The 24,021-nt window shown below is 43.1% G+C and overlaps 1 protein-coding gene across 1 annotated transcript in view; it reads right to left on the reverse strand.

Annotated features, from left to right (window-relative positions):
* Positions 1-1,409: 1,409 nt before the first annotated feature.
* Positions 1,410-24,021, reverse strand: part of LOC141258696 (uncharacterized) — an 86,666-nt gene continuing 64,054 nt past the window's right edge. Inside the window, exons 7-9 of the mRNA XM_073673709.1 lie at positions 17,067-17,143; positions 16,843-16,951; positions 1,410-3,200 (exon numbers count right to left, since the gene is read on the reverse strand). Of these exons, the coding sequence (XP_073529810.1) occupies positions 1,873-3,200; positions 16,843-16,951; positions 17,067-17,143 (1,514 nt within the window). The 3' untranslated portion in view covers positions 1,410-1,872. The remainder of the gene's footprint in view (positions 3,201-16,842; positions 16,952-17,066; positions 17,144-24,021) is intronic.

The following is a 24,021-nucleotide window of genomic DNA, read 5'->3' on the forward strand; positions in this document are numbered from 1 at the left end:
CAAATCATGCACATGGGAGGGATTCAAGCATATCACCGAGCAGCTGTAAATACTCGGAGCTTGGCCCGAGCGTACTCGGACAGAACATACTCGCTCAACACTAGTCTTCAGCTGTTGCTCAGACCCCGTCCAGATGATTAAAACATCGTCAATGTAATGATAGTAGGCCAGAGGCCTGATGGGACATGAGGACAAAAAGTCACTTTCAAGCTTGGCCATGAAAAGATTTGCGTACTGTGGAGCCATTTTACTTCCCATCGCTGTACCAGTCTCCTGTATATACAGGTGCATCTCACTAAATTAGAATATCATCAAAAAGTTAATTTATTTCAGTTATTTAATACAAAAAGTGAAACTCATATATTATATAGAGTCATTACACACAGAGGGATCTATTTCACGGGTTTATTTCTGTTAATGTTGATGATTATGGCTTACAGCCAATGAAAACACAAAAGTCATTATCTCAGTAAATTAGAATACTTTATAACACCAACTTAAAAAATGATTTTAAAATCCGAAATGTTGGCCTACTGAAATGTATGTTCAGTAAATGCCCTCAATATTTGGTCGGGCTCCTTTTGCATCAATTACTGGATCAATGCGGCAATGTGGCATGGAGGCGATCAGCCTGTGGCCCTACTGAGGGGTTATGGAAGCCCAGGTGGCTTTGATAGCATCCTTCAGCTCGTCTGCATTGTTGGCTCTGGGTTCCCTCATCTTCCTCTTGACAATACCCCATAGATTCTCTATAATAGATTCTCTATGGGGTTAAGGTCAGGCGAGTTTGCGGCCAATCAAGCACAGTGATACTGTTGTGTGTAAACCAGGTATTGGTACTTTTGGCCGTGTGGACAGGGGCCAAGTCCTGCTGGAGAATGACTTTTCCATCTCCAAAATGCTTGTCGGCAGAGGGAAGCATGAAGGGCTCTAAAATGTCCTGGTAGACGGCGGCGCGGACTTTGGTCTTGATAAAACACAGTGGACCTACACCAGAAGATGACATGGCCCCCAAACCATCACTGATTGTGGAAACTTCACACTAGACCTCCAGCAGCTTGGATTGTGGCCTCTCCACTCTTTCTCCAGACTCTGGGACCTTGATTTCCAAATGAAATTTGGAACTCTGGGACCTTGTGGAGTGTGTCAATGACTGCCTTCTGGACATCTGTCAAGTCAGCAGTCTTCCTCATGATTGTGGAGCCTACTGAAACAGACTAAGGGACATTTTTTAACGCTTAGGAAGCCTTTGCAGGTGTTTTTTGTTAATTATTTTCATTTACTGAGATAATGACTTGTGTCAATCATCAACATTAACAGAAATAAACACTTGAAATAGATCACTCTGTGTGTAATGACTCTATATAATATAGGAGTTTCACTTTTTGTATTGAAGAACTGAATTAAATTAACTTTTTGATGATATTCTAATTTTGTGAGATGCACCTGTATGTGCCAACGGGGCCATAGACTATAATGGTGCCGATAGCGAACATGAGCTCTGTCGTGCATCATTTTCGGGAGTTTGCGCCTACTGGAGGCGGACACTCAGACGTAGTAGCCTGCATCTGGGTATTAGCCTCCGGGAGGCATACACTCCCTAAAAATAACTCACCCGGAACGGAAGAGGATCAAGCTCACAGAAAAAGTAAACCAAAATGTAATAATAAGCTTCTTATCTTACACTGCAGATTTTTAGCTTTACTTCTTCTGGAGAGTATATTCTCCCTCTAAATCCAAATGGTATAATGTGTGAAGTAAAACATCAATATTGACATAGGTCTTTCTCCTACACTTTAAAATTAGAGTTAAAATACCTTCTCCGATTTTCTGATAATCCTTCGGCTTGACTTTAGTAGTAAAACATTTTCTTCATAGTGAACATGAATACGGCTTCTCTCCTGTGTGAATCCTCTCATGCTTAACAAGATTTGATTTATCTATAAATGATTTCCCACACTGTGAACATGAATACGGCTTCTCTCCTGTGTGAATTCTCTTATGCGTAATGAGATGTGCTTTCTGAATAAAACATTTTCCACATTCAGAACACGAATACGGCTTCTCTCCTGTGTGACTTCTCTCATGTGTAACAAGACAAGATTTCTGCAGAAAGCATTTCCCACATTCTGAACATGAATACGGCTTCTCTCCTGTGTGAATTCTCTCATGTATAACAAGATATGCTTTTTCGGAAAAACATTTCCCACATTCTGAACATGAATACGGCTTCTCTCCTGTGTGACTTCTCTTGTGTGAAACAATTTGTGATTTATTTGTAAAACATTTCCCACATTCTGAACAAGAATATGGCTTCTCTCCTGTATGAATTCTCTCATGTGTAACAAGATCTGATTTATATATAAAACATTTCCCACATTCTGAACAAGAATAAGGTTTTTCCCCTGTGTGAGTTCTCTCATGTCTGGCAAGATACAATTTCTGCATAAAATGTTTTCCACATATGAAACATTTGAATGGTTTCTCTCCTATGTGAATTCTCTGATGTTTGGTAAGACTTGATTTATGTGTACAATATTTTCCACACAGTGAACATGAATATAACTTCTTTCCTGTATGAATTCTCTGATGCGTAACAAGATGCGATCTACATGTAAAGCATTTCCCACATTCTGAACATGAATACGGCCTTTCTCCTGTGTGAATTCGCTCATGTCTAACAAGACTTGATTTATTTGTAAAACATTTCCCACATTCAGAACATGAATACGGCTTCTCTCCTGTGTGAATTCTATTATGTATGGTAAGATGAGATTTTTCTATGAAACATTTCCCACATTCTGAACATGCATACGGCCTCTCACCTGTGTGACTTCTCTCATGTGTAACAAGATTTGATTTTTTTGTAAAACATTTGCCACAATTTGAACATGCATACAAATTATCTCCTTTGTGACTTTTGTGTGGATGAAGTCCTAAGTTTTTCCTAAAATGTTTTCCATGACACTGAAACTCTTTACCCCCTTTCTGACCTGTACTTGTGGTAACAATTTGTGATTGTTCAGGAGCAGGTTCCGCATTATTAGGGGGGTAATATAACAGATCTGGACATTGAGGTCCTGAATGTACAGTAAGGGTATTGATGTTTTGTCCTGAAGAATGCGGCATGATATCCTCATCTTCTATTTTACAAATTAGCGATGCCATCAGGTTTCCTGCACAGTTCTTGATGGAATATTCTGTTGAGATTAAGGAAATGGATTTAATTTTTTTTATATAATTTAAAAGTATACATATTTATAACACTGCTGAGGGACTGGAAACACACATATAGTTTGAGGTGTAATTTTTAGCCAAAGCTAGATGTGGAACTACCAAACAGAAGTAAAAGTCCAAACTTTATATTTATTATTCTTTTGAAACCATGCTTTGATTTAGCTAAGAAACATAGGCTGGAAATAGAGGTGGCTTTTCAGACATCATATTCCCTGTATATTGGTCGCGGATTGCTTGTGAGGATTTATAAGTTGATTTTTTTCATTTATTTAGCTGTAAAAAGGGCTTGACATTCCCGCTCCGAGAGACTGGGCGGATCTGAAGAGCGTTGACACCAGTAACGTTACCGCTCATCAGTCACCGGGTCACGCTGCCCTCTGTGTGACTTGGCTACTCTATTGAGTGTAAAGTTACCGATGTCAGAGCCGCCGGGTCTCGCCTAGCGCAGCGGGAGCTGGGAGTGGATGCTGCTAAAGCATACGGAGCCTCAAAACCAGGCTCCATAAGCGTTGCATGCTGGAATTGAGGAACGTCGTGGAAATGCCACGGACAACGTTATTCTTGCTTGGGATCTTTTTTTTTTTTATAAATTGGTGAACTAGGGACAGTGCCTTGTCTTTATTTCTCTCTTTTAGTATTTTTCAGGTTTCCATTTGTGGACTACGTCGGATTCCCTTGACTACGTTGGACCTGCATATTTTGTTGTTTTTTTTAAATAAATTTGTGAACCAGGAAAAGTGCCATGAAGTGTTTTTTGAAATAATGCATTTTTGTGTGTTTTACTTTTTATTACTGAGTTAGTAATTGGGGTGTCTGATAGACACCTCTCCATTACTAACATCAGGGCTTGATGTCTGGTGTGTTTTGAACAATTCACAGCTGACATCAACTCCGAGCCCCATTACCCCAATTGCCACTGCACAAGGTTCATCGGGAAGAGTGAAGGCAAAGTGCCAGAATTGGCACATGTAATGTGATGCGCCACTTCTAGGGTGGCTGCGGGCTGTAATTTTTAGGCTGGAAATGACCAATAACAAGGGACCTTCCCGGTATGATAATATAAGCCGTCAGCTGTCTGCGTTACCTTGGCTGGTTATCAAAAATAGGGGGGAGGAGGGACCACACGTAATTTTTTTCAATTATTTATTTATTAAGTTAAACCACACTAAACACTCTTTAGTTGCACATGAAAGGCAATAAAGGGTGCAAGTTTATAATATGTAGGGGGGTTGTTACATTATATATATGCAGGATATCTGTCACATCTATGTCAGGTTTGACACACAGTCATTCTAGATCCGGCTGTAGAAGTTTGCTGCGCTTGGCCTTGCAGACATCTTCTTGATCCTTTCATCATGCGGCGATTGGTGAAGAGCCAATATAGAGACGGTAGTTGAGACAGGGTGACACTAGACTAGACTAGGAGGTCTCCTCTTCCCCCTTTCCCTAGAGTCTGTCCTACCTTTCCCTTTTCCCTTTGTGTAGCACTCTTTCCCACACCTGGCGTGACAGTGGAGACTTATAGTTTCGAATTTCATAGATGGGCAACCGATACCAGTTGGAATGACCCGGCTCTTAGAAGCCAATTTTGTCAGGGCCTTTCAGAAAGGTTGAAGGATGCCTTGGCAGTTTACAAAACCACGGGGTTCTTGGAGGCTGCCATGTCATTGGCCATACGTGTGGAAAGAAGACTTCGGGATAGGTAGGTGAGACCACCTTTTCCTGATTGCCCTTTTTGGGGAAACACCCATTTGCCGGGGGTGAACCTGTACTTATGGAGCTGAAGTCAGCATGGTGGATTCTGGGTTTGTGAGAACTCATGGGCTTACTTACTGGATGTTAACTAAGCCCATCCTTATTTATGCCATTGACTCAGCGCCACTTGCACAGAGATCTCTGACTCAGTTTGTACATAATATAAGACTGAGGGTGGGGTCTTTTTATTATGAAGTAATTCCTTGTTATGTCCTGGAGGTCCTTCCTACTCTGACTATACTGGGTCTACCCTGGTTAGTCAAACATAATCCGATAATGGATTGGCAATCCAGGGAAATTGTTGAATGGGGAGATTACTGTCATGAGAACTGCTTAAACATTTCCTTTTCTGCGGTCTCTACGGAGACCTTGTTATGATCTGCAACATAAACTAGGGAAAGATGGGGAGAGCTGTCCCTACAGTAAGACTAAGCTGAGTCCCTACGTTGTAGCGGGCAACCTGTTCCTTGTGAACAGACCCGCCTTCGTCCTCGGCTAGTCTGAACGGAGACCTATAGAGAAAGGGAGGGGTCCCTAAAAGAACTAAGGGCTGGGACAAAAATGGGACACCTCCTAGCAGAAGTTGTTGCAGAGCAAAAGATAAACTGACAAAAGTACTAGAGGTCCAAGAGGACCAAGCAAACTAGAGATAGATAGGCACAAAAGTACCTGGCTAAAGAGACATTCAAAACAACAATGAAGTCCAGCAAAGCCAGAAGGGCGGAGCTGGAATATATAGGAAGTTGGTCACGTGACCGCAAAACACAAGATAGAAACAAAAACAAACAGGAGGGTTATAACAGTACCCCCTCTTTTATGAGGATCCTCCGGATCCTCCAGGCCCAGGCCTATCTGGAAATCTCCTGTGAAAAGCTCTGACAAGTCTAGGGGCAGAGACATCATCCGCCCTTACCCAGGAGTTATCCTCGGGACCGAATCCCTTCCATGCGACGAGATACTGCAATCTCCCTCTATGCCATCTAGAATTCAGGATACGAGAAATTTCATATTCGCCGTCTTCCACCACCGGAGGAACTGTGACATTGGCATCCCTATCCGATACATCAGCCTTTTTCAACAAGGAAACATGAAACACAGGATTAATCTTCCAGGAGGTGGCAACCTCCAACCTAACAGCAGACTGGTTAACCACCTGAAGCACCTTAAATGGCCCCACAAACTTCGGACCCAATTTTTTAGAGGGAATCCTCAACCGCAGATTCTTTGAGGACAACCAAACCATGTCACCCACATTAAACAAAACCTCTTTACGTTTCCTGTTAAAATACTTATTGGACTTTTTGTTAGCCTCTTGAAGGTTACAACGTACATTAATCCAAACTCTCTCCAAATCACCAGAAAAATTCTCCTCCTCCGGCACCGCCGACCCCAATATGGAGAACGAACCAAAAGACGGATGTCTCCCAGTACAACAAAAAAAAGGAGAACACCCAGCAGAGGAGGATGTATGATTGTTAAGAGCAAATTCTGCGAGTGGCAGAAACTCAGACCACCCCTCTTGATTGTCTGCCACAAAACAACGCAAAAACTGTTCAACATCCTGGTTCTTTCTTTCAGTCTGTCCATTAGACTCAGGATGATAACCAGACGAAAATGACAAATGGACTCCCAACCTGTCACAAAAAGCACGCCAAAAGCGAGCCACAAACTGAGGTCCCCTATCAGAAACAATGTCGGTGGGAACGCCATGGAGCCTGAGAATTTCCTTAACAAACGCCTTAGCGAGTGTCTTAGCGCAGGGTAGCTTAATGAATGGAACCAAATGACACATCTTGCTAAAACGGTCCACGACCACCCAGATGACAGTGAAACCCTCGAATACAGAAAGGTCAGTAATAAAATCCATTGCCAGATGCGTCCAAGGGCGCACTAGGAACCTCCAGAGGGCAAAGCAACCCTGCAGCAGGGGTATGCGAAGCCTTTGACCTAGCACACACCGTACATTGACGCACCCACTTGATGACTTCCTTCTGCCACCCAGGCCACCAAAAACTGCGAGATAAGTCTCTTAGTCTCAGAAATTCCTGGATGACCTGCCAACCGGGACTCATGATACTCCACAAACAAATCTTTCCTAAAGGTTCTAGGCCCAAACAACCTCCCATGAGGAGTGTTAGATGGGGCATCCTCTTGGGCTTTCAGAATCCCATCTTCCAAAACGGAGTCCAATGCTGCTACCACAACTCCTTTCTGCAAAATGCTCTACTCCTCCTCGGTACCAACCATGGGAGAAAAGCTGCGAGATAAAGCATCGGCTTTAACATTCTTAGTACCAGGGATATAGGTAACAGAAAAATTAAATCGAGAAAAAAAAAGTGCCCACCTAGCTTGACGGGCATTCAAGCATTTGGCAGCATCCAGATAGATCAAATTCTTATGATCTGTGAAAACCTGAATGGGAAATTTAGCACCTTCCAAGAAATGACACCAATGTTCAAACGCGAGTTTAATAGCCAGCAAATGCCGATTACCAACATCGTAATTAAGTTCGGTTTCTGAAAATTTTTTGGAAAAAAAGCACAGGGATGTACTCTATCCTTGTTCTCCTGAGACAAAACTGCACCGACCCCCACCGAAGAAGCATCGACCTCGACCAAAAAAGGCTTGGTCTCATCAGGCTGCATAAGGATAGGGGCAGAACTGAACCTCTCCTTGAGATACACAAAAGCTTCAATGGCCTCAGTAGTCCACTGGACCGTATTCGCACCTTTCCTGGCGAGATCGGTCAGCGGCTTAACAATTATAGAAAAATTCTTAATGAATTTCCTGTAATAATTGGCGAAACCCAAAAATCTCTGTATCGATTTCAAACCAATAGGCCTAGGCCATTCCTGCACAGCCTGAACCTTCACCGGGTCCATCTCAAAGCCCTCACTGGAGATAATGTAGCCCAAAAAACTAATTCTCTGCACAGCGAACTCATATTTCTCCAGCTTAGCAAAAAGTGAATTATCACTCAATAACTGCAACACCTCACGTATGCTCTGCCAATGGGACTCCAGATCTGGTGAATAAATCAGAATGTCATCCAAATACACAATCAAATACCAATCAAAGGTCTCAGGATGTCATTAATAAGGTTCTGAAAAAACGCGGGTGCATTGGTAAGACCGAAAGGCATCACCAGATTCTCAAAATGACCTACCGGAGTGTTAAAAGCAGTTTTCCATTCATCACCCTCCTTCATTCTTAACAAATTGTATGCCCCCCGGAGATCAATTTTAGAGAACCACTTGGCTCCCACTAACTGGTTAAACAAGTCAGGAATTAACGGCAATGGGTAGGAATTGCGTACGGTAATCTTATTAATTTCACAAAAGTCCAGACATGGACGTAAACCGCCGTCCTTTTTTTTTAACAAAGAAAAATCCCACGGCCACAGGCGACTTAGAAGGTCTAATGTGACCAGCAGCCAAGCTCGTCTGTATGTATTCCTTGAAGGCCTTTCTTTCAGGGATAGTCAGATTAAATAAGCGACTCTTGGGAAGAGTAGCTCCAGGAACAAACTCAATGGTGCAATCATAGTCCCTAAGAGGAGGTAAAACTTGCGACTCCTCCTCTGAAAAAACCTTCCAAAAATCCTGAATAGGTACAGGTAATTCCCCTTTTTCCACAGCCGCAATGCGACCATTACAACATTTATCATAGCACTTAGGACTCCAAGACTTAATCTCATTAGTAGACCAGTCCAGCAAAGGATTGTGCAGTTTTAACCAAGGCAAACCTAAAACGACTGGAGAGGGTAAATTATTTAATACCACCAAATCCAAATTTTCTTGGTGAATATCATTGATAGTGAGGGGAAATGCAGCAGTCTTGTGAGTAATACATTTCAAAGGAGTATTATCAATTGCAATCACAGAAATAGGTGATGACAAAGGTTTGGATTCCAATTTAAGTTTTTCCAAAAACCCCTTATCAATCACATTAAGTGTTGAACCACAATCCACAAATACCTGAAATTCAATCAAATCTTCCTGCAATGAGGTACTCCCTGAAAGAAATACTCCCTTAGAGCTCAAACAAGCAATACGGGCGTAACTGACCTTTTTTTTTTCTTTACTTAAACGAAGCTCACAGTTCTTAATCAAATGGTCAGGTTTACCACAATAAAAACACAATCCCTTGGAAAACCTGCGGTCTCTTTCCTGAGAGCGGAGTGACATTGCCTCAACCGCCATCGGTTCTCCGCCGTCCGAGCAGACCCTCTGGGGACTAGGAGCTGCCATTGCAGGAATTTTTTCATCATTAATCCTGGCACGCAGTCTCCTGTCCACATGTATAGCTAATTGCATGGCTTCCTGCAAGGTCTCAGGTGCAGGAAATGCAATCAGCAGATCCTTAACCCTTTCACTTAGACCAGCAAGAAAAAATTTTTTAACGCCGAATCATTCCATTTCACTTCTGAGGACCACCTTTTGAAGTGTGTACAATAATTTTCAACATCACCTGACCCCTGATTCAAACGTCTCAGATCTGTCGCAGAAGATGAGAGTCGATCAGGATCGTCATACAATAGCCCCATAGCAGAAAAAAAATCCTCCACTGACCTAAAACACGGATCATTAGGTTGGAGAGAAAAGGCCCACCCCTGCGGTTCCTTGCGCAAAAGTGACATGATAAACCCAATGCGCTGTGATTCATTCCCAGAGGACCTTGGTCTCAAACGAAAATATAATAAACAAGCATTTTTAAAGGAAAAAAAATCTTGTTGTTTACCATAAAAAATATCAGGGAGTCCTACCTTGGGTTCGACAAAATGCGCTCCAGAACAGCTACTCACGTGTTGCCGAGCTCGGACACCTCCAGAGACAATCCCTGCAGGCGTTGAGCCAAATCTTGAACATAAACCATACTGATCCCCGGATTTCTTTCCTTAAAGTTTTTTTGTTTTGGGCTGGACTTACTGTTATGATCTGCAACATAAACTAGGGAAAGATGGGGAGAGCTGTCTCTACAGTAAGACTAAGCTGAGTCCCTAAGTTGTTGCGGGCAACCTGTTCCTTGTGAACAGACCCGCCTTCGTCCTTGGCTAGTCTGAAAGGAGACCTATAGAGAAATGGATGGGTCCCTAAAAGAACTAAGGGCTGGGACAAAAATTGGACACCTCCTAGCAGAAGTTGTTGCAGAGCAAAAGATAAACTGAGGTCCCAGAGGACCAAGCAAACTAGAGATAGATAGGCACAAAAGCACCTGGCTAGAGAGACAGTCAAAACAACACTGAAGTCCAGCAAAGCCAGAAGGGCGGAGCTGGAATATATAGGAAGATGGTCACGTGACCGCAAAACACAAGATAGAAACAAAAACAAACAGGAGGGTTATAAGAGACCTTATCTGCGTTTTTGTCTGGTTTTGAGGATGTATTTTCTGAGAAGGGGCGTCAGGATTTGCCTCCTCATTGTGCGTATGACTGTCCTATTAACCTGACTACCAGAGCTAAACTACCCAAGTCCAGACTGTATAATATTTCTGGCCCTGAGAGACAAGCCATGACGGATTTCATTGCGGAGAGTCTGGAAAAAGAACATATCAGAGCCTCATCTTCGCCTGTGGCGGCAGGGTTCTTCTTCGTTACGAATGATAGGGTCTCTGTCTCGGTCTCTGTCCCTGTTTAGATTTCCGGGAATTTACTCAAATTACCGTCCGATATCCTTATCATCTTCCTCTGATTCCAGATTTACTCAACCAGGTTGTGGGAGCTAAGTTGTTCTCCAAGTTGGATTTAAGGGGAGCCTACAATCTGGTTAGAATCAGAGAGGGGGATGAATGGAAAACTGCATTCAATACCCCTGTGGGGCATTTTGAGAGTCTGGTTATGCCTTTTGATCTGACCAATGCACCTGCGGTGTTCCAGCATTTCATAAACAATATTTTCCATCATTTAGTGGGCAGGTTTGTGGTGGTCTATCTGAATGATATTTTGGTTTACTCACCTGATTTTGAGAGATAAACTATATGCCAAACTGGAGAAATGTGTTTCCGCTGTCCGGGAGGTGCAATTTTTGGGGTACCTGTTGTCATCATCGGGTTTTCGGATGGATCCGGAGAAGATCCGTGCTGTGCTTGATTGGGACTGTCCCGAGAACTTGAAGGCATTATAGCGTTTTCTGGGCTTTACTAATTTTTACTGGAAATGTATCCAAAATTATTCGGTAATTGTGAAACCCCTCATGACATGACAAGAAAGGGGTCTAATCTTTCTAAATGGTCAAATGCCACCCAGCAGGCTTTTCCGCCTTAAAGAGATGTTTTGACACTGCACATAAACTCAGTCAACCCGATGTTTCTCAATCTTTCATCGTAGAAGTTGATGCGTTGGAGGTGGGGGTTGGGGCTGTGTTGTCTCAGGGTCCGTTCCCTGGTAAATGGCGTCCATGCGCTTTCTTTTCCAAAGAATTGTCTTCAGCCAAGAGAAATTATGACGTGAGTAATAGGGAGCTTTTGGCAATTAAATTGGCTTCGAAGAATGGCGACATTGCTTGTAAGGGGCAGTCCATACTATTACTGTTATTACGGACCATAGGAACCTGTCATATCTTCAGTCTGCTAAATGTCTCAACTCTAGGCAAGCCAGATGGTCTCTGTTTTGCACTAGGTTCAATTTTGTTGTCACTTTCCGTTCAGGAGTTAAAAACATCACAGCTGATACTTTATCCCGGAGCTTTCCTGGTGGTGGTGACCATGAGAACCCTGTCCCTATTTTGCAGAAGGGGTTAGTCATTTCAGCTTTGTACCCTGACCTGGAGGGAGAGGAGAGGTGTTGGAGGCTCAGGGGGACGCACCTGTCTCCTGCCCTTCGGGGCGGTTATTTGTACCATCTAATCTGCGCCTTAAAGTAATTAGGAAACATCACAACTCTGCTGGCTGGTCATCCAGTTGATAAGGCAACTGCAAGCCTCCTTTATCGTCGTTTTTGGTGGCTGGGGTTGCATCAGGATGTGGTTAAACATGTGTCTGCTTGCAGTATTTGCGCGCCTTCTAAAGTATCGCATACCCGTCCGTCTGGTCCTCTTCTGCTGCTGCCTATTCCTAGCAGACCATGGACACACTTGTCCATGGATTTTATTACTGACCTACCACCGGTATCTGCAGACAAGACTGTGGTTCTGGTGGTTGTAGATAGGTTCAGTAAAATGGTACATTTCATCGCATTACCGTCACTCTCGAATGCCAAGACTCTTGCTCAGGTATTCATTAATGAGATTGTGAAGCTTCATGAGGTTCCTTCCAATGTGGTATCAGATCAGGGGATCCAGTTTGTTTCTAAATTCTGGAAAGCTTTCTGTATTCGACTGGGGGTGCAGATGTCTTTTTCTTCAGCCTTCCATCCTCAGTCGAATGGACAGACCGAGCACTGATCAAACTTGGAGACTTACTTCAGGTGTTATGTCTCCGAGACCGAGGAGGACTGGGCATCATATTTACTGTTGGCTGAGTTTGCTATTAATAATCTTCACCAAGAATCTACTGGCAGGTCACCTTTCTTTGGTGCATACGGTTTTCATCCACAGTTTGGTACCTTTAGTGGGTGAGGGGCTTCGGGAGTTCCTGATGAGGAACGTTTTGCTTTGTTACTCTCTTCTGTGTGTGGGAGGTTCAGAGTTGTTTGTATCTGTCTCCTATGATCTTCAAACAAATGGCTGACAGGAAACGCTCGCCAGGTCTGGACCTAGTGTAAATGACTTTGTGTGGTTGTCTACCAAGAACATCAAGATGAAGGTTCCTTTCTGGAAGCTGGGACCTAGATTTATTGGTCACTATAAAATAACCGCCGTCATTAACCAAGCTGCATTTCGTCTTGAGTTGCCTCAGGCTCTTAGGATCCACAATGTGTTTCACACAGGTATGTGGTACCTCTTGAGTCCTCTCCCCTGCCACCGCCCCCAATCATGGTTGATGGCAATTTAGAGTTCCAAATTTCGAAGAACGTCGCTCCCTTCAGTACTTGGTGCACTGGAGGGGTTATGGTCCAGAGGAAAGGATGTGGGTTTCAGTATCAGAGGTCAATGCCCCTAGGTTGGTTCTTTCTTTCCATGCCTCTCATCCAGAGAAACCTGGTCCTGAGTATCCGAAGGCCACTCGTAGAAGGTGGGGTTCTGTCATGGCTGTGTCAGGTTTGACAGTCATTCTGGATCCGGCTGTAGAATGTTGCTGTGCTTGGCCTTGCAGACACCTTCTTGATCCTTTTATCATCCCTTCCTCTCTCGGTCCCAATGGTGATCTGCACCTTCTGCTACTAATTGACACACCCTTACTGGATCTTTAAATACACTCAGTTTCTCCAGAGAGTAGCTGGTGATATAGTTAATTCCTCTGTTCAGGTCTCGAATTCTTGTAGTCAGCTAAATTCTCCTTGGAGTTCCTTTGAGGATTGTAGTCGTTACCTCTCTGGTGTCTTCTCAAAGCTAAGTGTATCCCCTTGTATGTTTCCCTTGTTTGTCTTTAGTTGCAGTGGGGCTGACTAGTGCTCCTACCCCCCCCACCTAGCTAGGGCCTAGCTCTAGGGTTAGCCAGGGCTAAGGTATCCCGCTCGGCGATAGGTGCGGAACCTATTCAGTGACAATAGGGGAGTTGTTAGATCTGCTTAGGGGGCTCCATTCCCCTTTCTCTGGCTGCTGGGCTTCCCCCTTTTCCCATCTTCGTATGCTGGGTTCTTCCCATACCTAGCATGACAATATCTACCGTATTCTATTTGTCCATCTATTCTGATGATTCTGACTGTGAATTTACAGTACTTGGATGATGGAGTTTACTGGTTCCTTTGAGATGTGTGAGTGTATATTGGACGCCATACGCATGGTTCATGTGCCGTCCATTTTTTTCTCAAACCAATTGACTTGCATTGGTGAGTCTCTGCCTTTTCATCTAAGCCCGATTCCAGGTGAGGAAAAACTCGCAGATCAGCACCGACTAGTAGAGTAACATTGGTCAGAATACCAGGCGATTTTTTTCTCGCTTTGCAACTGGCATATTTATACACAAGTGGGAGCGACAGCTAAGTCACACAGTCTGAGATTGGGAAAGCAGCTGCCGCCCTGTACTGTAGGCCCTGCGTGAGCTGGCGAAGCTGCAGATCGGTCACGTGGTCCAGAAGAGGACCGAAGCTGGGCTGGGAACCAGAGAAGACACTGATCACTAAGTAACACATACTCTACACATACATTCAGATGCAAATAACATGTATTTGGGAGAGCTACATAAAAAGCACACACATATCTTTAAAGACACTTTAAAAGCTTCCCATAAAGACCCACTAAACAATGTGTGGACTGTAAGCCAAATAGGCAGGGCTCCTCAGAAGTAGAATTGTGTGGGATATAAAAGCCCAAAATGAGGTCCTCAAAATAAGGTGCTCCCCATACTAGGATGTGTGGTGACACGACAACCTACATGTTTCTATTGGAACAGAAACCTGGAAAGATGCAGCCACGGGCGATGTTGCTACAGATTATCCTGAATCGGGACGAATGGTACAACCTGGACTGTGATCTGTGGAGCCCTTGACTGCACAGGATATAGCATCCAGCGAGTGCAGCACCATAATAGGACATCTGTCAGCATCCTGGAAGTTTTCTGATGATTTTTTACCCATATTTCTTCAAACCACACTACTGGAATAAATCATCAGAGCAGCCATGCAGTGTATACTGAATTATAACACAGATCCAGCTTCTGCATATTGCAGCCATGGATTATTGTGACCAAGGCGAGCTAATCAGCTAATCGTATCAAGTGATCAAATATTGAATACAGACACGACGCTCTTTGTTTTAAATAGGACAAAATAAATCATCAAAATGTGTTTTACTTCTCACTGTTCTAAAATTACAATTTACCCTTTCTATTGAATGACGCACAATTGAGTCCTGCACATTGTCATAAGTGTACGTCATTGAGATTGAATCCACAGACCGGTGTAATCACAGATCATAGACCTCCTAAAATCACTGTTTATTAGTGTCAGGGAAATATTAATGTCAGGAAAATATTCTTCCATATTTGCCTGACATAGATATTCACCCCCTCCCTTATCCATCTTTTGAGAGCTGTCTCCATGAATATATACAGTGTCTTCCTGCAAATTATCACCCACAGCCAAAAGGCCTTACACAAACATATGCCAGCCAAGAGATGTCACCAAACTTCATTAAGATGCGAGCCTCTTGTTCCTGGCACACACAAGGGGGTAATTACTTAAGCTTAACAAAGAAATCTCCAGACAATCCAACTACGAAACGAAATATGAAATATTGTAAGTTCCATTCGTCTGACAATAATGGGACCCATATTTTTAATGTCAGAAACAGCCGAGGAATGCATACATAGTTTTTCATTGTTGCAAGCCAAATCAGAGAGCTGTAGTACAAAAACATCAGAATAGCAGACTGCAGCTATGTGATGTCTGGTCTCTAACTGAAGGTAAAATCCTAAGTGAAAAATGGCGTCGTTTGCAAGCTTCTGCGATCATCGAGCGATGAGTTATTGCAGAAGTTAGAGTTTTTAATAAAAATGTACAGGCTGGCGATCAGCTTATATGATGTCACCACAGGGGGCGTGTGGCCAGATCTCCCCTTAGGTATAAGAGAACCCATGGACATTAGAGGAGCACTCATTGCCAGGAGGGTATAAGGATTATAAGCAACGGGTCCTGTTCGATAACAGCATAATCAAATTGGGGAGTCCCTCCTCCACCTACACTGACTAGTCGCAGCAAACTTTATAATGTAAGTTTCACCTTTTTATCCTGTTTATTTTATGTAACTGCTTACTTAATTTTAATCTCTCCTTTGTCACATCCTTGTATATATTTTTCTTAAACACTGCCTCCCTTTTGGATTAAATATAAAATGTAATAGTTCCGTTTCTTTTGTTCTGTAATCGTTCCTTTCCCCGAAGCCATATACGCTACCAAAACGCAGGCGTCCGGCCAGGCCTGTATTATATTTCAAACGAGGCCGGTGGTGGCAGAGAATAATAATAATTGGGCTATCGTGAAGCTGACAGTGACGGTACGGATGGCGTAAACACAGATTCCAGGCTTTGGAGCCCAGAGGTGTGACGCCATACTCTCACTGGTCGCTTGCCGATATCCACGTAGTGAGTAGTCTGGATCGTGTGCTCGCGATTCCGGAAGAAGTACTGACAGCGTGACGGCACGGTGAGATATTGATGAAGAGTACTGTTTGTCACTCATTAAGTCCACGCCTCAGAGACTGCAAGCTATTATTAAAGCCAGAGGTGGTGCAATAAAATACTAGTGATGTATTGGAGTGTTCTTTTGTGTGTTTGTTTTTCATGATTCCATAATTTTTTCCCTCTGCTTGGTCTGAAAAAAATTACCCTTACTGAGTATCACATTTTTAATCTTCATTTCTTTTAGTGTTTCTTAAAGCCATAAAGTTGCCAGTTGAAATGACTTTAGTTTTGTGCCATGTCTGTGATCTGCTTTTTTTCAACAGCATTAAACAACTGAATGAACATCCTCCGAGCCCGGTGATTCCATAATTTTTGCCAGGAGTTGTATATAGTTAGGTGTGACCCCTCTGTCTGAAGGTATAGAGCCTATCGTTCATCTAGTTATACACAGGGGCCGCATCATCTATACTCGACATTTTCTCTGATCATAGCTGTGGTGTTTCGGCTATGAGTCTCTTTATTTATTTTTTGTCTTTATTGTGTGTATTCTTTCTGGGGATGTAATTATATATATATATATGTACATGTCTATTTATCTAATATGATTAAATAAAGGTTTATATTTTTATAGAGCTTTTGGGTCATATACTCCTTCATAGTTCTCTATCAGCTATAGACCCCATTATTAAATACCAGCGGCATCATCTCCTGGAGTCTCCTCCTTCAAGTCCCTCATACACGGCTGATCGTCCATCATCTGCTCTTCTTCATACTCCACTTTAATGATGGTCCGATCTCCACCCTGATGTCACATGTATAACAGATCAGTACAATACAACAGACACATCACCAGAAGAAGCCCCCAAATCTCTGACCGCGCCCCCATATAGGTGTGGTGGAGGCGCAGCTTCATCTACCTGGTGACTCTCCGGACAGTCCTGGGAATACAGAGGAGCCGGACATCTCTCCGGGGGATTTCTTACACAGAGTCCATCTGTAGGAAAGAGACGGACAAGAGATTGTTACATGGGGTGATGGGAGAAATATCTACTGTTATGTGGAAAATACTATCAGTCTGACATCACTAATGTGTTTAGTTACAGTTTTTGGCAGAAAAGATCATACAAGATGGGAAAAATTCCTGACTAGGTGTAGGCGAGTAATGTGCAACTAACAGAATCAACAGCCATGACATGCACGAAGCTAATTGGGTGTAATTGACTCATTTAATGAAAGGGGATTGTTCTAATTAATAGCAGTGCGGAGCTCATTAATGAGGTTATTCAATCTGTGAAGAAACAGGGGTCAATTATGGCCAATATTTGAAGAAGGAGGCAGCAAATGTTGTACCTGCTGGTTTTAGCTCTTGCTCAGTGGGTAAAATGGGTCGTTCCAGACATTGTATTGAAGGAGAAAGAACTTTGATCATGAAGTTGATTGGAGTTGGGAAAACATATGAAAAAGTGCAGAAAATAATTGGCTGAATGGCAAACAAAACCCGAAACACGTGGTAGAAAAATAAATCCTACCATCAGCATAGATCATAGTCACAATAATGGCGAAGAAGCATCCAATGATCGGCTCCAGGGAGATCAGAGAAGATCTATAGTTACCTGTGAGTCCTGCAATCATCAGAAGATGCCTACGTGAAGCCAAACTATCAGCAAGAAACACTCGTAAAGTACCATTGCTGAAAAAAGACGTAGTGAAAAGGTTCCAGTTTGCCAGAGAACACATTGACTGGCCTAATGAGAAGTGGCAGGACAATCTGTGGACAGATGAGAGCAAGACTGTTCTTATTGGGTGTAAAGGCTGCAGACAGCTTGTGAGATCCAAAAGCCTAAGAGATGTCGTAAAGTTAGGGCTGCATATCTTTCTGCAAGGGTCCGATGTTAGGTGACTCCATACCGCACAGATGTAAAGCCACTATCAGAAATAAAGGTCATAGAACTAAATATTAGATCAGCGATTATCAGAAAAGCCAAGTCTGGAAACAAATCTCAATTTATCCTGTAGACTCCAGCCTGTAAAGGACGATGCAGACATGGACGTTATCTGAGCAGCCGATTATTCCCGGTTCTTCATTTTCAGTTTAATAATAGATATTTTGTTCCAGTTTTCATTTGGGGTTGAGTGTGTAGCTCCCAGCGCCTCTGTTTGCTGTGGTAGATCGGCTCACTCAGCTGATTAACGAGGTAAACAGAGGAATGCTTTCTGTGTAAATCTAGAGCTGGTTTATTAAGATGTGCACCATAAACTAGTTTGTCAGGGAGATATTAAAAAAATATTAACAATTTCTCCCAAACCCCCTCTTCACCCCTCCCTTATCCACCATTTGTCACCAGAGAAGAGCTGACAATCTAAAGAGCGATCTCTCTGCAAATTATCACCTACAGCAGATGTGACTTGTAAACAAATGCTGGAACAGAAGGTGCTACCAACCCACTTAAAATGCGAGTGTATTTCCCCCTGGCAGAGGCAGGGGATAATTAGACACAGACTTGCGATAAATTTACATGTAGCTGAGGAAGTTCTACTCCCAGGACATCAAAGGGAATCTAACAGAAGTCTAAAGACTTTTGGGCACCGACACAAAATATTGAATATTGTAAGTTCTATAAGTCCGATGATAATGGGACCTATATTTTAGTGACAGGGTCAGCTAGGGAACAATATGGATATTTTCCCGTCGCTGTAAGCCCCTCTAGGGAGCTGTAGCGCAAAAGTGCCAAAATAACGGATCACAGCTACGCCATGTGTCTCTAGAGAAAGGTAAAATCATAACGGAAAATATGGAGTCACTTGCAAGCCTCTGCGATCAACCAGTGATAAGTTATCACAAAAAACAGATATCTTAATGAAAATGTGGAGGCTGGAGTCCAGCCCACGTGATGTCAGCACAGTGGGTGTGTGGGCAGGTCTCCCATTAGGCATACAAGAATCCATGGAGGATGGATCAGTACTCATGTTGGAAGTTACATATTTTGTGTAGCACGGGTCACGTTCGCTGAAAGGGCATCGGAGTGCTTCCCTCCACCTATACTGAATCGTCTCAGCGATCTTTATAGTAAGTCTTCTTTAATCCTCTTTATTTTGTGTAACTGTATATTCTGTACTGTAATTAACCCCTTTTGTAAAATCTTGTATATTTTTCATAACACTGCTTCCCTTTTGGATTAAACATAAAATTTAATAGTTCTGTTTCTTTTGTCCTGTAATTGCTCCCTCCCTCGAAGCCATATACGCTACCAGAACGCAGGTGTCAGGAATTCCCACACAGGAATGACACCGGTGAAATCATGCGATATCTCAGCGTGCTTTCACGCTGTCAGTATTTTGTCCGGAATCGCGAGCACACGATCCAGACTACTCACTACGTGAATATCGGCAAACAACCAGTGAGAGTATGGCGTCACACCTCTGGGTTCCAAAGCATGGAATCCGTGTTTACGCCCTCCATACCGTCACTGTCAGCTTCATGATAGCCCAATTATTATTATTCTCTGCCATCACCGGCCTCGTTTGAAATGTAATACAGGCCTGGCCGGACGCCTGCGTTTTGGTAGCGTATATGGCTTCGGGGAAGGGAACAATTACAGAACAAAAGAAACAGAACTATTAAATTTTATATTTAATCCAAAAGGGAGGCAGTGTTTAAGAATACATATATACAAGGATGTTACAAAGGAGACATTAAAAATACATAAGCAGTTACATAAAATAAACAGGATAAAAGAAGAAAAACTTACACTATACGATCACGGAGACGATTCAACATAGGTGGAGGAGGGGCTCCCCAGTTTGATTATGCTGCTATCGAACAGGACCTGTTGCTTATAATCCTTATACCCCCCTGGCAATGACTGCTCCTGTATTCTCCATGGGTTCTCTTATACCTAAGGGGAGATCTGGCCACACGCCCGGTGGTGACATCATGTGGGCCAGTCTCCAGCTTGTACATTTTTATTAAAAACGCTAACTTCTGCAATAACTCATTGCTCGTTGATCGCAGAAGCTTGCAAAAGACCCCATTTTTTCCCTTATGATTTTATCTTCATTTAGAGACCACACAACGCATAGTTGCAGCCTGCTATTCTGGTGTTTTTGCGATACAGCTCTAGGTAGCGTTTTTCAGTGCCAGAAAAATATCCCTATCATTCCCTAGTTGATTCTATCGCTAAAGATATAGATCCCGTCATTGTCAGATGCATAAACCTTACAATATTTCATATTTCGTTTCGGAGTCGGAGCATCTGGAAATTTCTGTTAAACTCTCTTTGAAGCTTGAGAAGCAGCCTCACGTTTACATGTAAATTAGTGCAAGCCTGTGTTTTAATTACCTCCTGCGTCTTTCAGGGAGAAGATGCTTGCTTCCTAACGAAGTTATAACACTCCTTAGCTGGCATTTGTTTGTGTAAACTATTTCTCAGGCGTGTGTTAATTGGGGCTTTTGTGCTGAGCAAAAGGGGACAGCTTGGTACTGACAAGTGGTGAGAGGAATAAGGGAGGGGGGTGAATAGCTATGTCAGGCAAATATGGAAGAACATTTTCCTGACATTAATATTTGGTGTCCAGCCAAGCCTGCATTATATTTCAAACTCGGTCGGTGGTGGCAGCGAATAATAATAATTGCGCTATCGTGAAGTCGGCAGTGACCGTACGGGGCGTGTACACATATTCCATGTGTTGGAATCTTTAGGTGTGATGCCATACGCTCACTGGTAGCTTGCCGATAGCTACATAGTGAGTAATCGGGATCATGGGCTCGCGAATCCCTGACAAAATCCTGACAGAAGGACGGCAACGGTGAGATATTGTGTGATCTTCCCGCTGTCGTCTCTGTGAAACCCTGACATAGACCAAAACAAAATAGACACATTCAATCTTGTTTGCATAAACATTCACTCATTACAGTCCATATAACTGCGGGGTCCGCCCGCTCAGAAATCAAGGTTCAGGTTTTAAGCAAGAGCCCAGCTCTTTAGGTCAGCTCCCCTTCAGAGCAGATAGAACAGTCAGTCCAAAGGTTTCACTTTGACCTCCTGGACCACACCCTAGGAAGGAGAAATGGCGAACAGTCACCCAGCCCAACTCTTTAGCTGTTCACAATACACCTGGCCCTGTCATGGCCAATTAAGCCCTCACAGCACATAACATGCTGGAGAAAATTCCCAGGTTCATATCACTAAAGCTAATAACCTCAGTAAAACATATCTCCCCTCCAGCACCTTCCCAGTGACTCTCTTACATATTGGCACCTTCAGTCACTAGACAGGGAAGCCTCGACAAGACATCTGAGTTAGTGTGTAGTTTCCCTGGCCTATGTTCTACATGGAAGCTGAAGTCCTGGAGTTCTTGAAACCACTTCGTCATCTGGGCATTCTTATTGCCCTTTTCCTTCATCCATCTCAGGGGCGATTGGTCTGACATTAACCTGAGCCTTCGGCGCAGCAGTTAGTACTTCAAAGTGTCAATCACCCATTTGATGGCCAAGCATTCTTTTTCCACTATAGCATAATTTTTCTCACAGAAGGAAAGTTTCCTACTTAGGTATATGATTGGATGTTCCTCCCCATATACAGTGCATTGTGAAAGTATTTGGCCCCCTTGAACTTTTCTACCTTTTGCCACATTTCTGGCTTCAAACATAAAGATATAAAATTCTAATTTTTTGGGGAAGAATCAACAACAAGTGGGACACAATCATGAAGTGGAACGAAATTTATTGAATATTTTAAACTTTTTAAAAAAAATAAAAAATGAAAAGTGGGGCGTGCAATATTATTCGGCCCCCCTGAGTTAATACTTTGTAGCGCCACCTTTTGCTGCGATTACAGCTGCAAGTCGCTTGGGGTATGTCTCTATCAGTTTTGCACATCGAGAGGCTGAAATTGTTGCCCATTCTTCCTTGCAAAACAGCTCGAGCTCAGTGAGGTTGGATGGAGGGCGCTTGTGAACAACAGTTTTCAGCTCTTTCCACAGATTCTCGATTGGATTCAGGTCTGGACTTTGACTTGGGCATTCTAACACCTGGATGTTTATTTTTGAACCATTCCATTGTAGATTTTGCTTTATGTTTGGGATCATTGTCTTGTTGGAAGATAAATCTCCGTCCCAGTCTCAGGTCTTTTGCAGACTCCAACAGGTTTTCTTCCAGAATGGTCCTGTATTTGTCTCCATCCATCTTCCCATCAATTTTAACCATCTTCCCTGTCCCTGCTGAAGAAAAGCAGGCCCAAACCATGATGCTGCCACCACCATGTTTGACAGTTGGGTTGGTGTTTTGAGGGTGATGAGCTTTGTTGCTTTTATGCCAAACATATTGTTTTGCATTGTGGCCATAAAGTTTGATTTTGGTTTCCTCTGACCCGAGCACCTTATTCCACATGTTTGGTGTGTCTCCCAGGTGGCTTGTGGCAAACTTCAAACAAGACTTTTTATGGATATCTTTGAGAAATGGCTTTCTTCTTGCCACTCTTCCATAAAGGCCAGATTTGTGCAGTGTACGACTGATTGTTGTCCTATGGACAGACTCTCCCACCTCAGCTGTAGTTCTCTGCAGTTCATCCAGAGTGATCATGGGCCTTTTGGCTTCAACTCTGATCAGTCTTCTCCTTGTTCGAGATGAAAGTTTAGAGGGATGGCCAGGTCTAGGTAGATTTGCAGTGGTCTGATACTCCTTCCATTTCAATATGATCGCTTGCACAGTGCTCCTTGAGATGTTTAAAACTTGGGAAATCTTTTTGTATCCAAATCCGGCTTTAAACTTCACCACAACAGTATCTCGGACCTGCCTGGTGTGTTCCTTGGTCTTCATGATGCTCTCCGCACTTGAAACAGAACCCTGAGACTATCACAGAGCAGGTGCATTTATACGGAGACTTGATCACACACAGGTGGATTCTATTTATCATTACCAGTCATTTAGGACAACATTGGATCATTCAGAGATCCTCACTGAACTTCTGGAGTGAGTTTGCTGCACTGAAAGTAAAGGGGCCGAATAATATTGCACGCCCCACTTTTAATTTTTTTTTAAAAAGTTTAAAATATCCAATAAATTTCGTTCCACTTGAAAATGGTGTCCCACTTGTTGTTGATTCTTCCCCAAAAAATTAGAATTTTATATCTTTATGTTTGAAGCCAGAAATGTGGCAAAAGGTAGAAAAGTTCAAGGGGGCAAAATACTTTCACAATGCACTGTATTTCTTGTGACAACACGGCTCTGAACCCGACTTCTGAAGCGTCCGTGTGTACCGTCCAGTGCGATGAAGACTGGCTGTTTACACAGGGCTAGCTTCAATTCTAGAAAGTCATCTCCGCTTCGTAAGTCCACTTTCCCATCAATGACTTTAAGGAGGTCGGTGAGGGGATGAACCACTGATAGTATCCCATATTCCCAAAAAAGCCCTAACCTGTTTTTTGGAAATTGGTTGCGTCCAATTTTGGATCGCCTCCACCTTGATTTGACCCTTACAGATGATATAGCCTAGGTATTTGGCCTCCTCCTTCCCCATGGTGCACTTCTTCGGGTTTATGGTAAATCCCGCCTTCCTCAATGTGTGCCCTCTGGAAGGTGGCTGGGGATCCTTGGAAACCAAAAGGCATCCTGATGTATTGGAAACATCCATCAGGTATAGAGAAGGCTGTCTTCTCTTTGGCTGTTTGGGAGATAGGGATTTGCCAGTAACCTTTTGTTAGGTCAAGAATGGTGACGTATCTTGCTGATCCTAACCTCTCAATGAGCTCATCAATCCAGGGCATCAGATACAGACACCTAATTCAGTTTACGATAATTATTACAAAAACGCAATTCTCCATTTGGCTTTGGCACAAAGACAATGGGACAAGACCAGCTGCTCTTCGACTCTT

This window comes from Phyllobates terribilis, unplaced genomic scaffold, assembly GCF_046119375.1.
Source record: "Phyllobates terribilis strain yellow unplaced genomic scaffold, ASM4611937v1 Scaffold_3__8_contigs__length_932513732, whole genome shotgun sequence".
Classification (NCBI taxonomy): Eukaryota; Metazoa; Chordata; class Amphibia; order Anura; family Dendrobatidae; genus Phyllobates; species Phyllobates terribilis.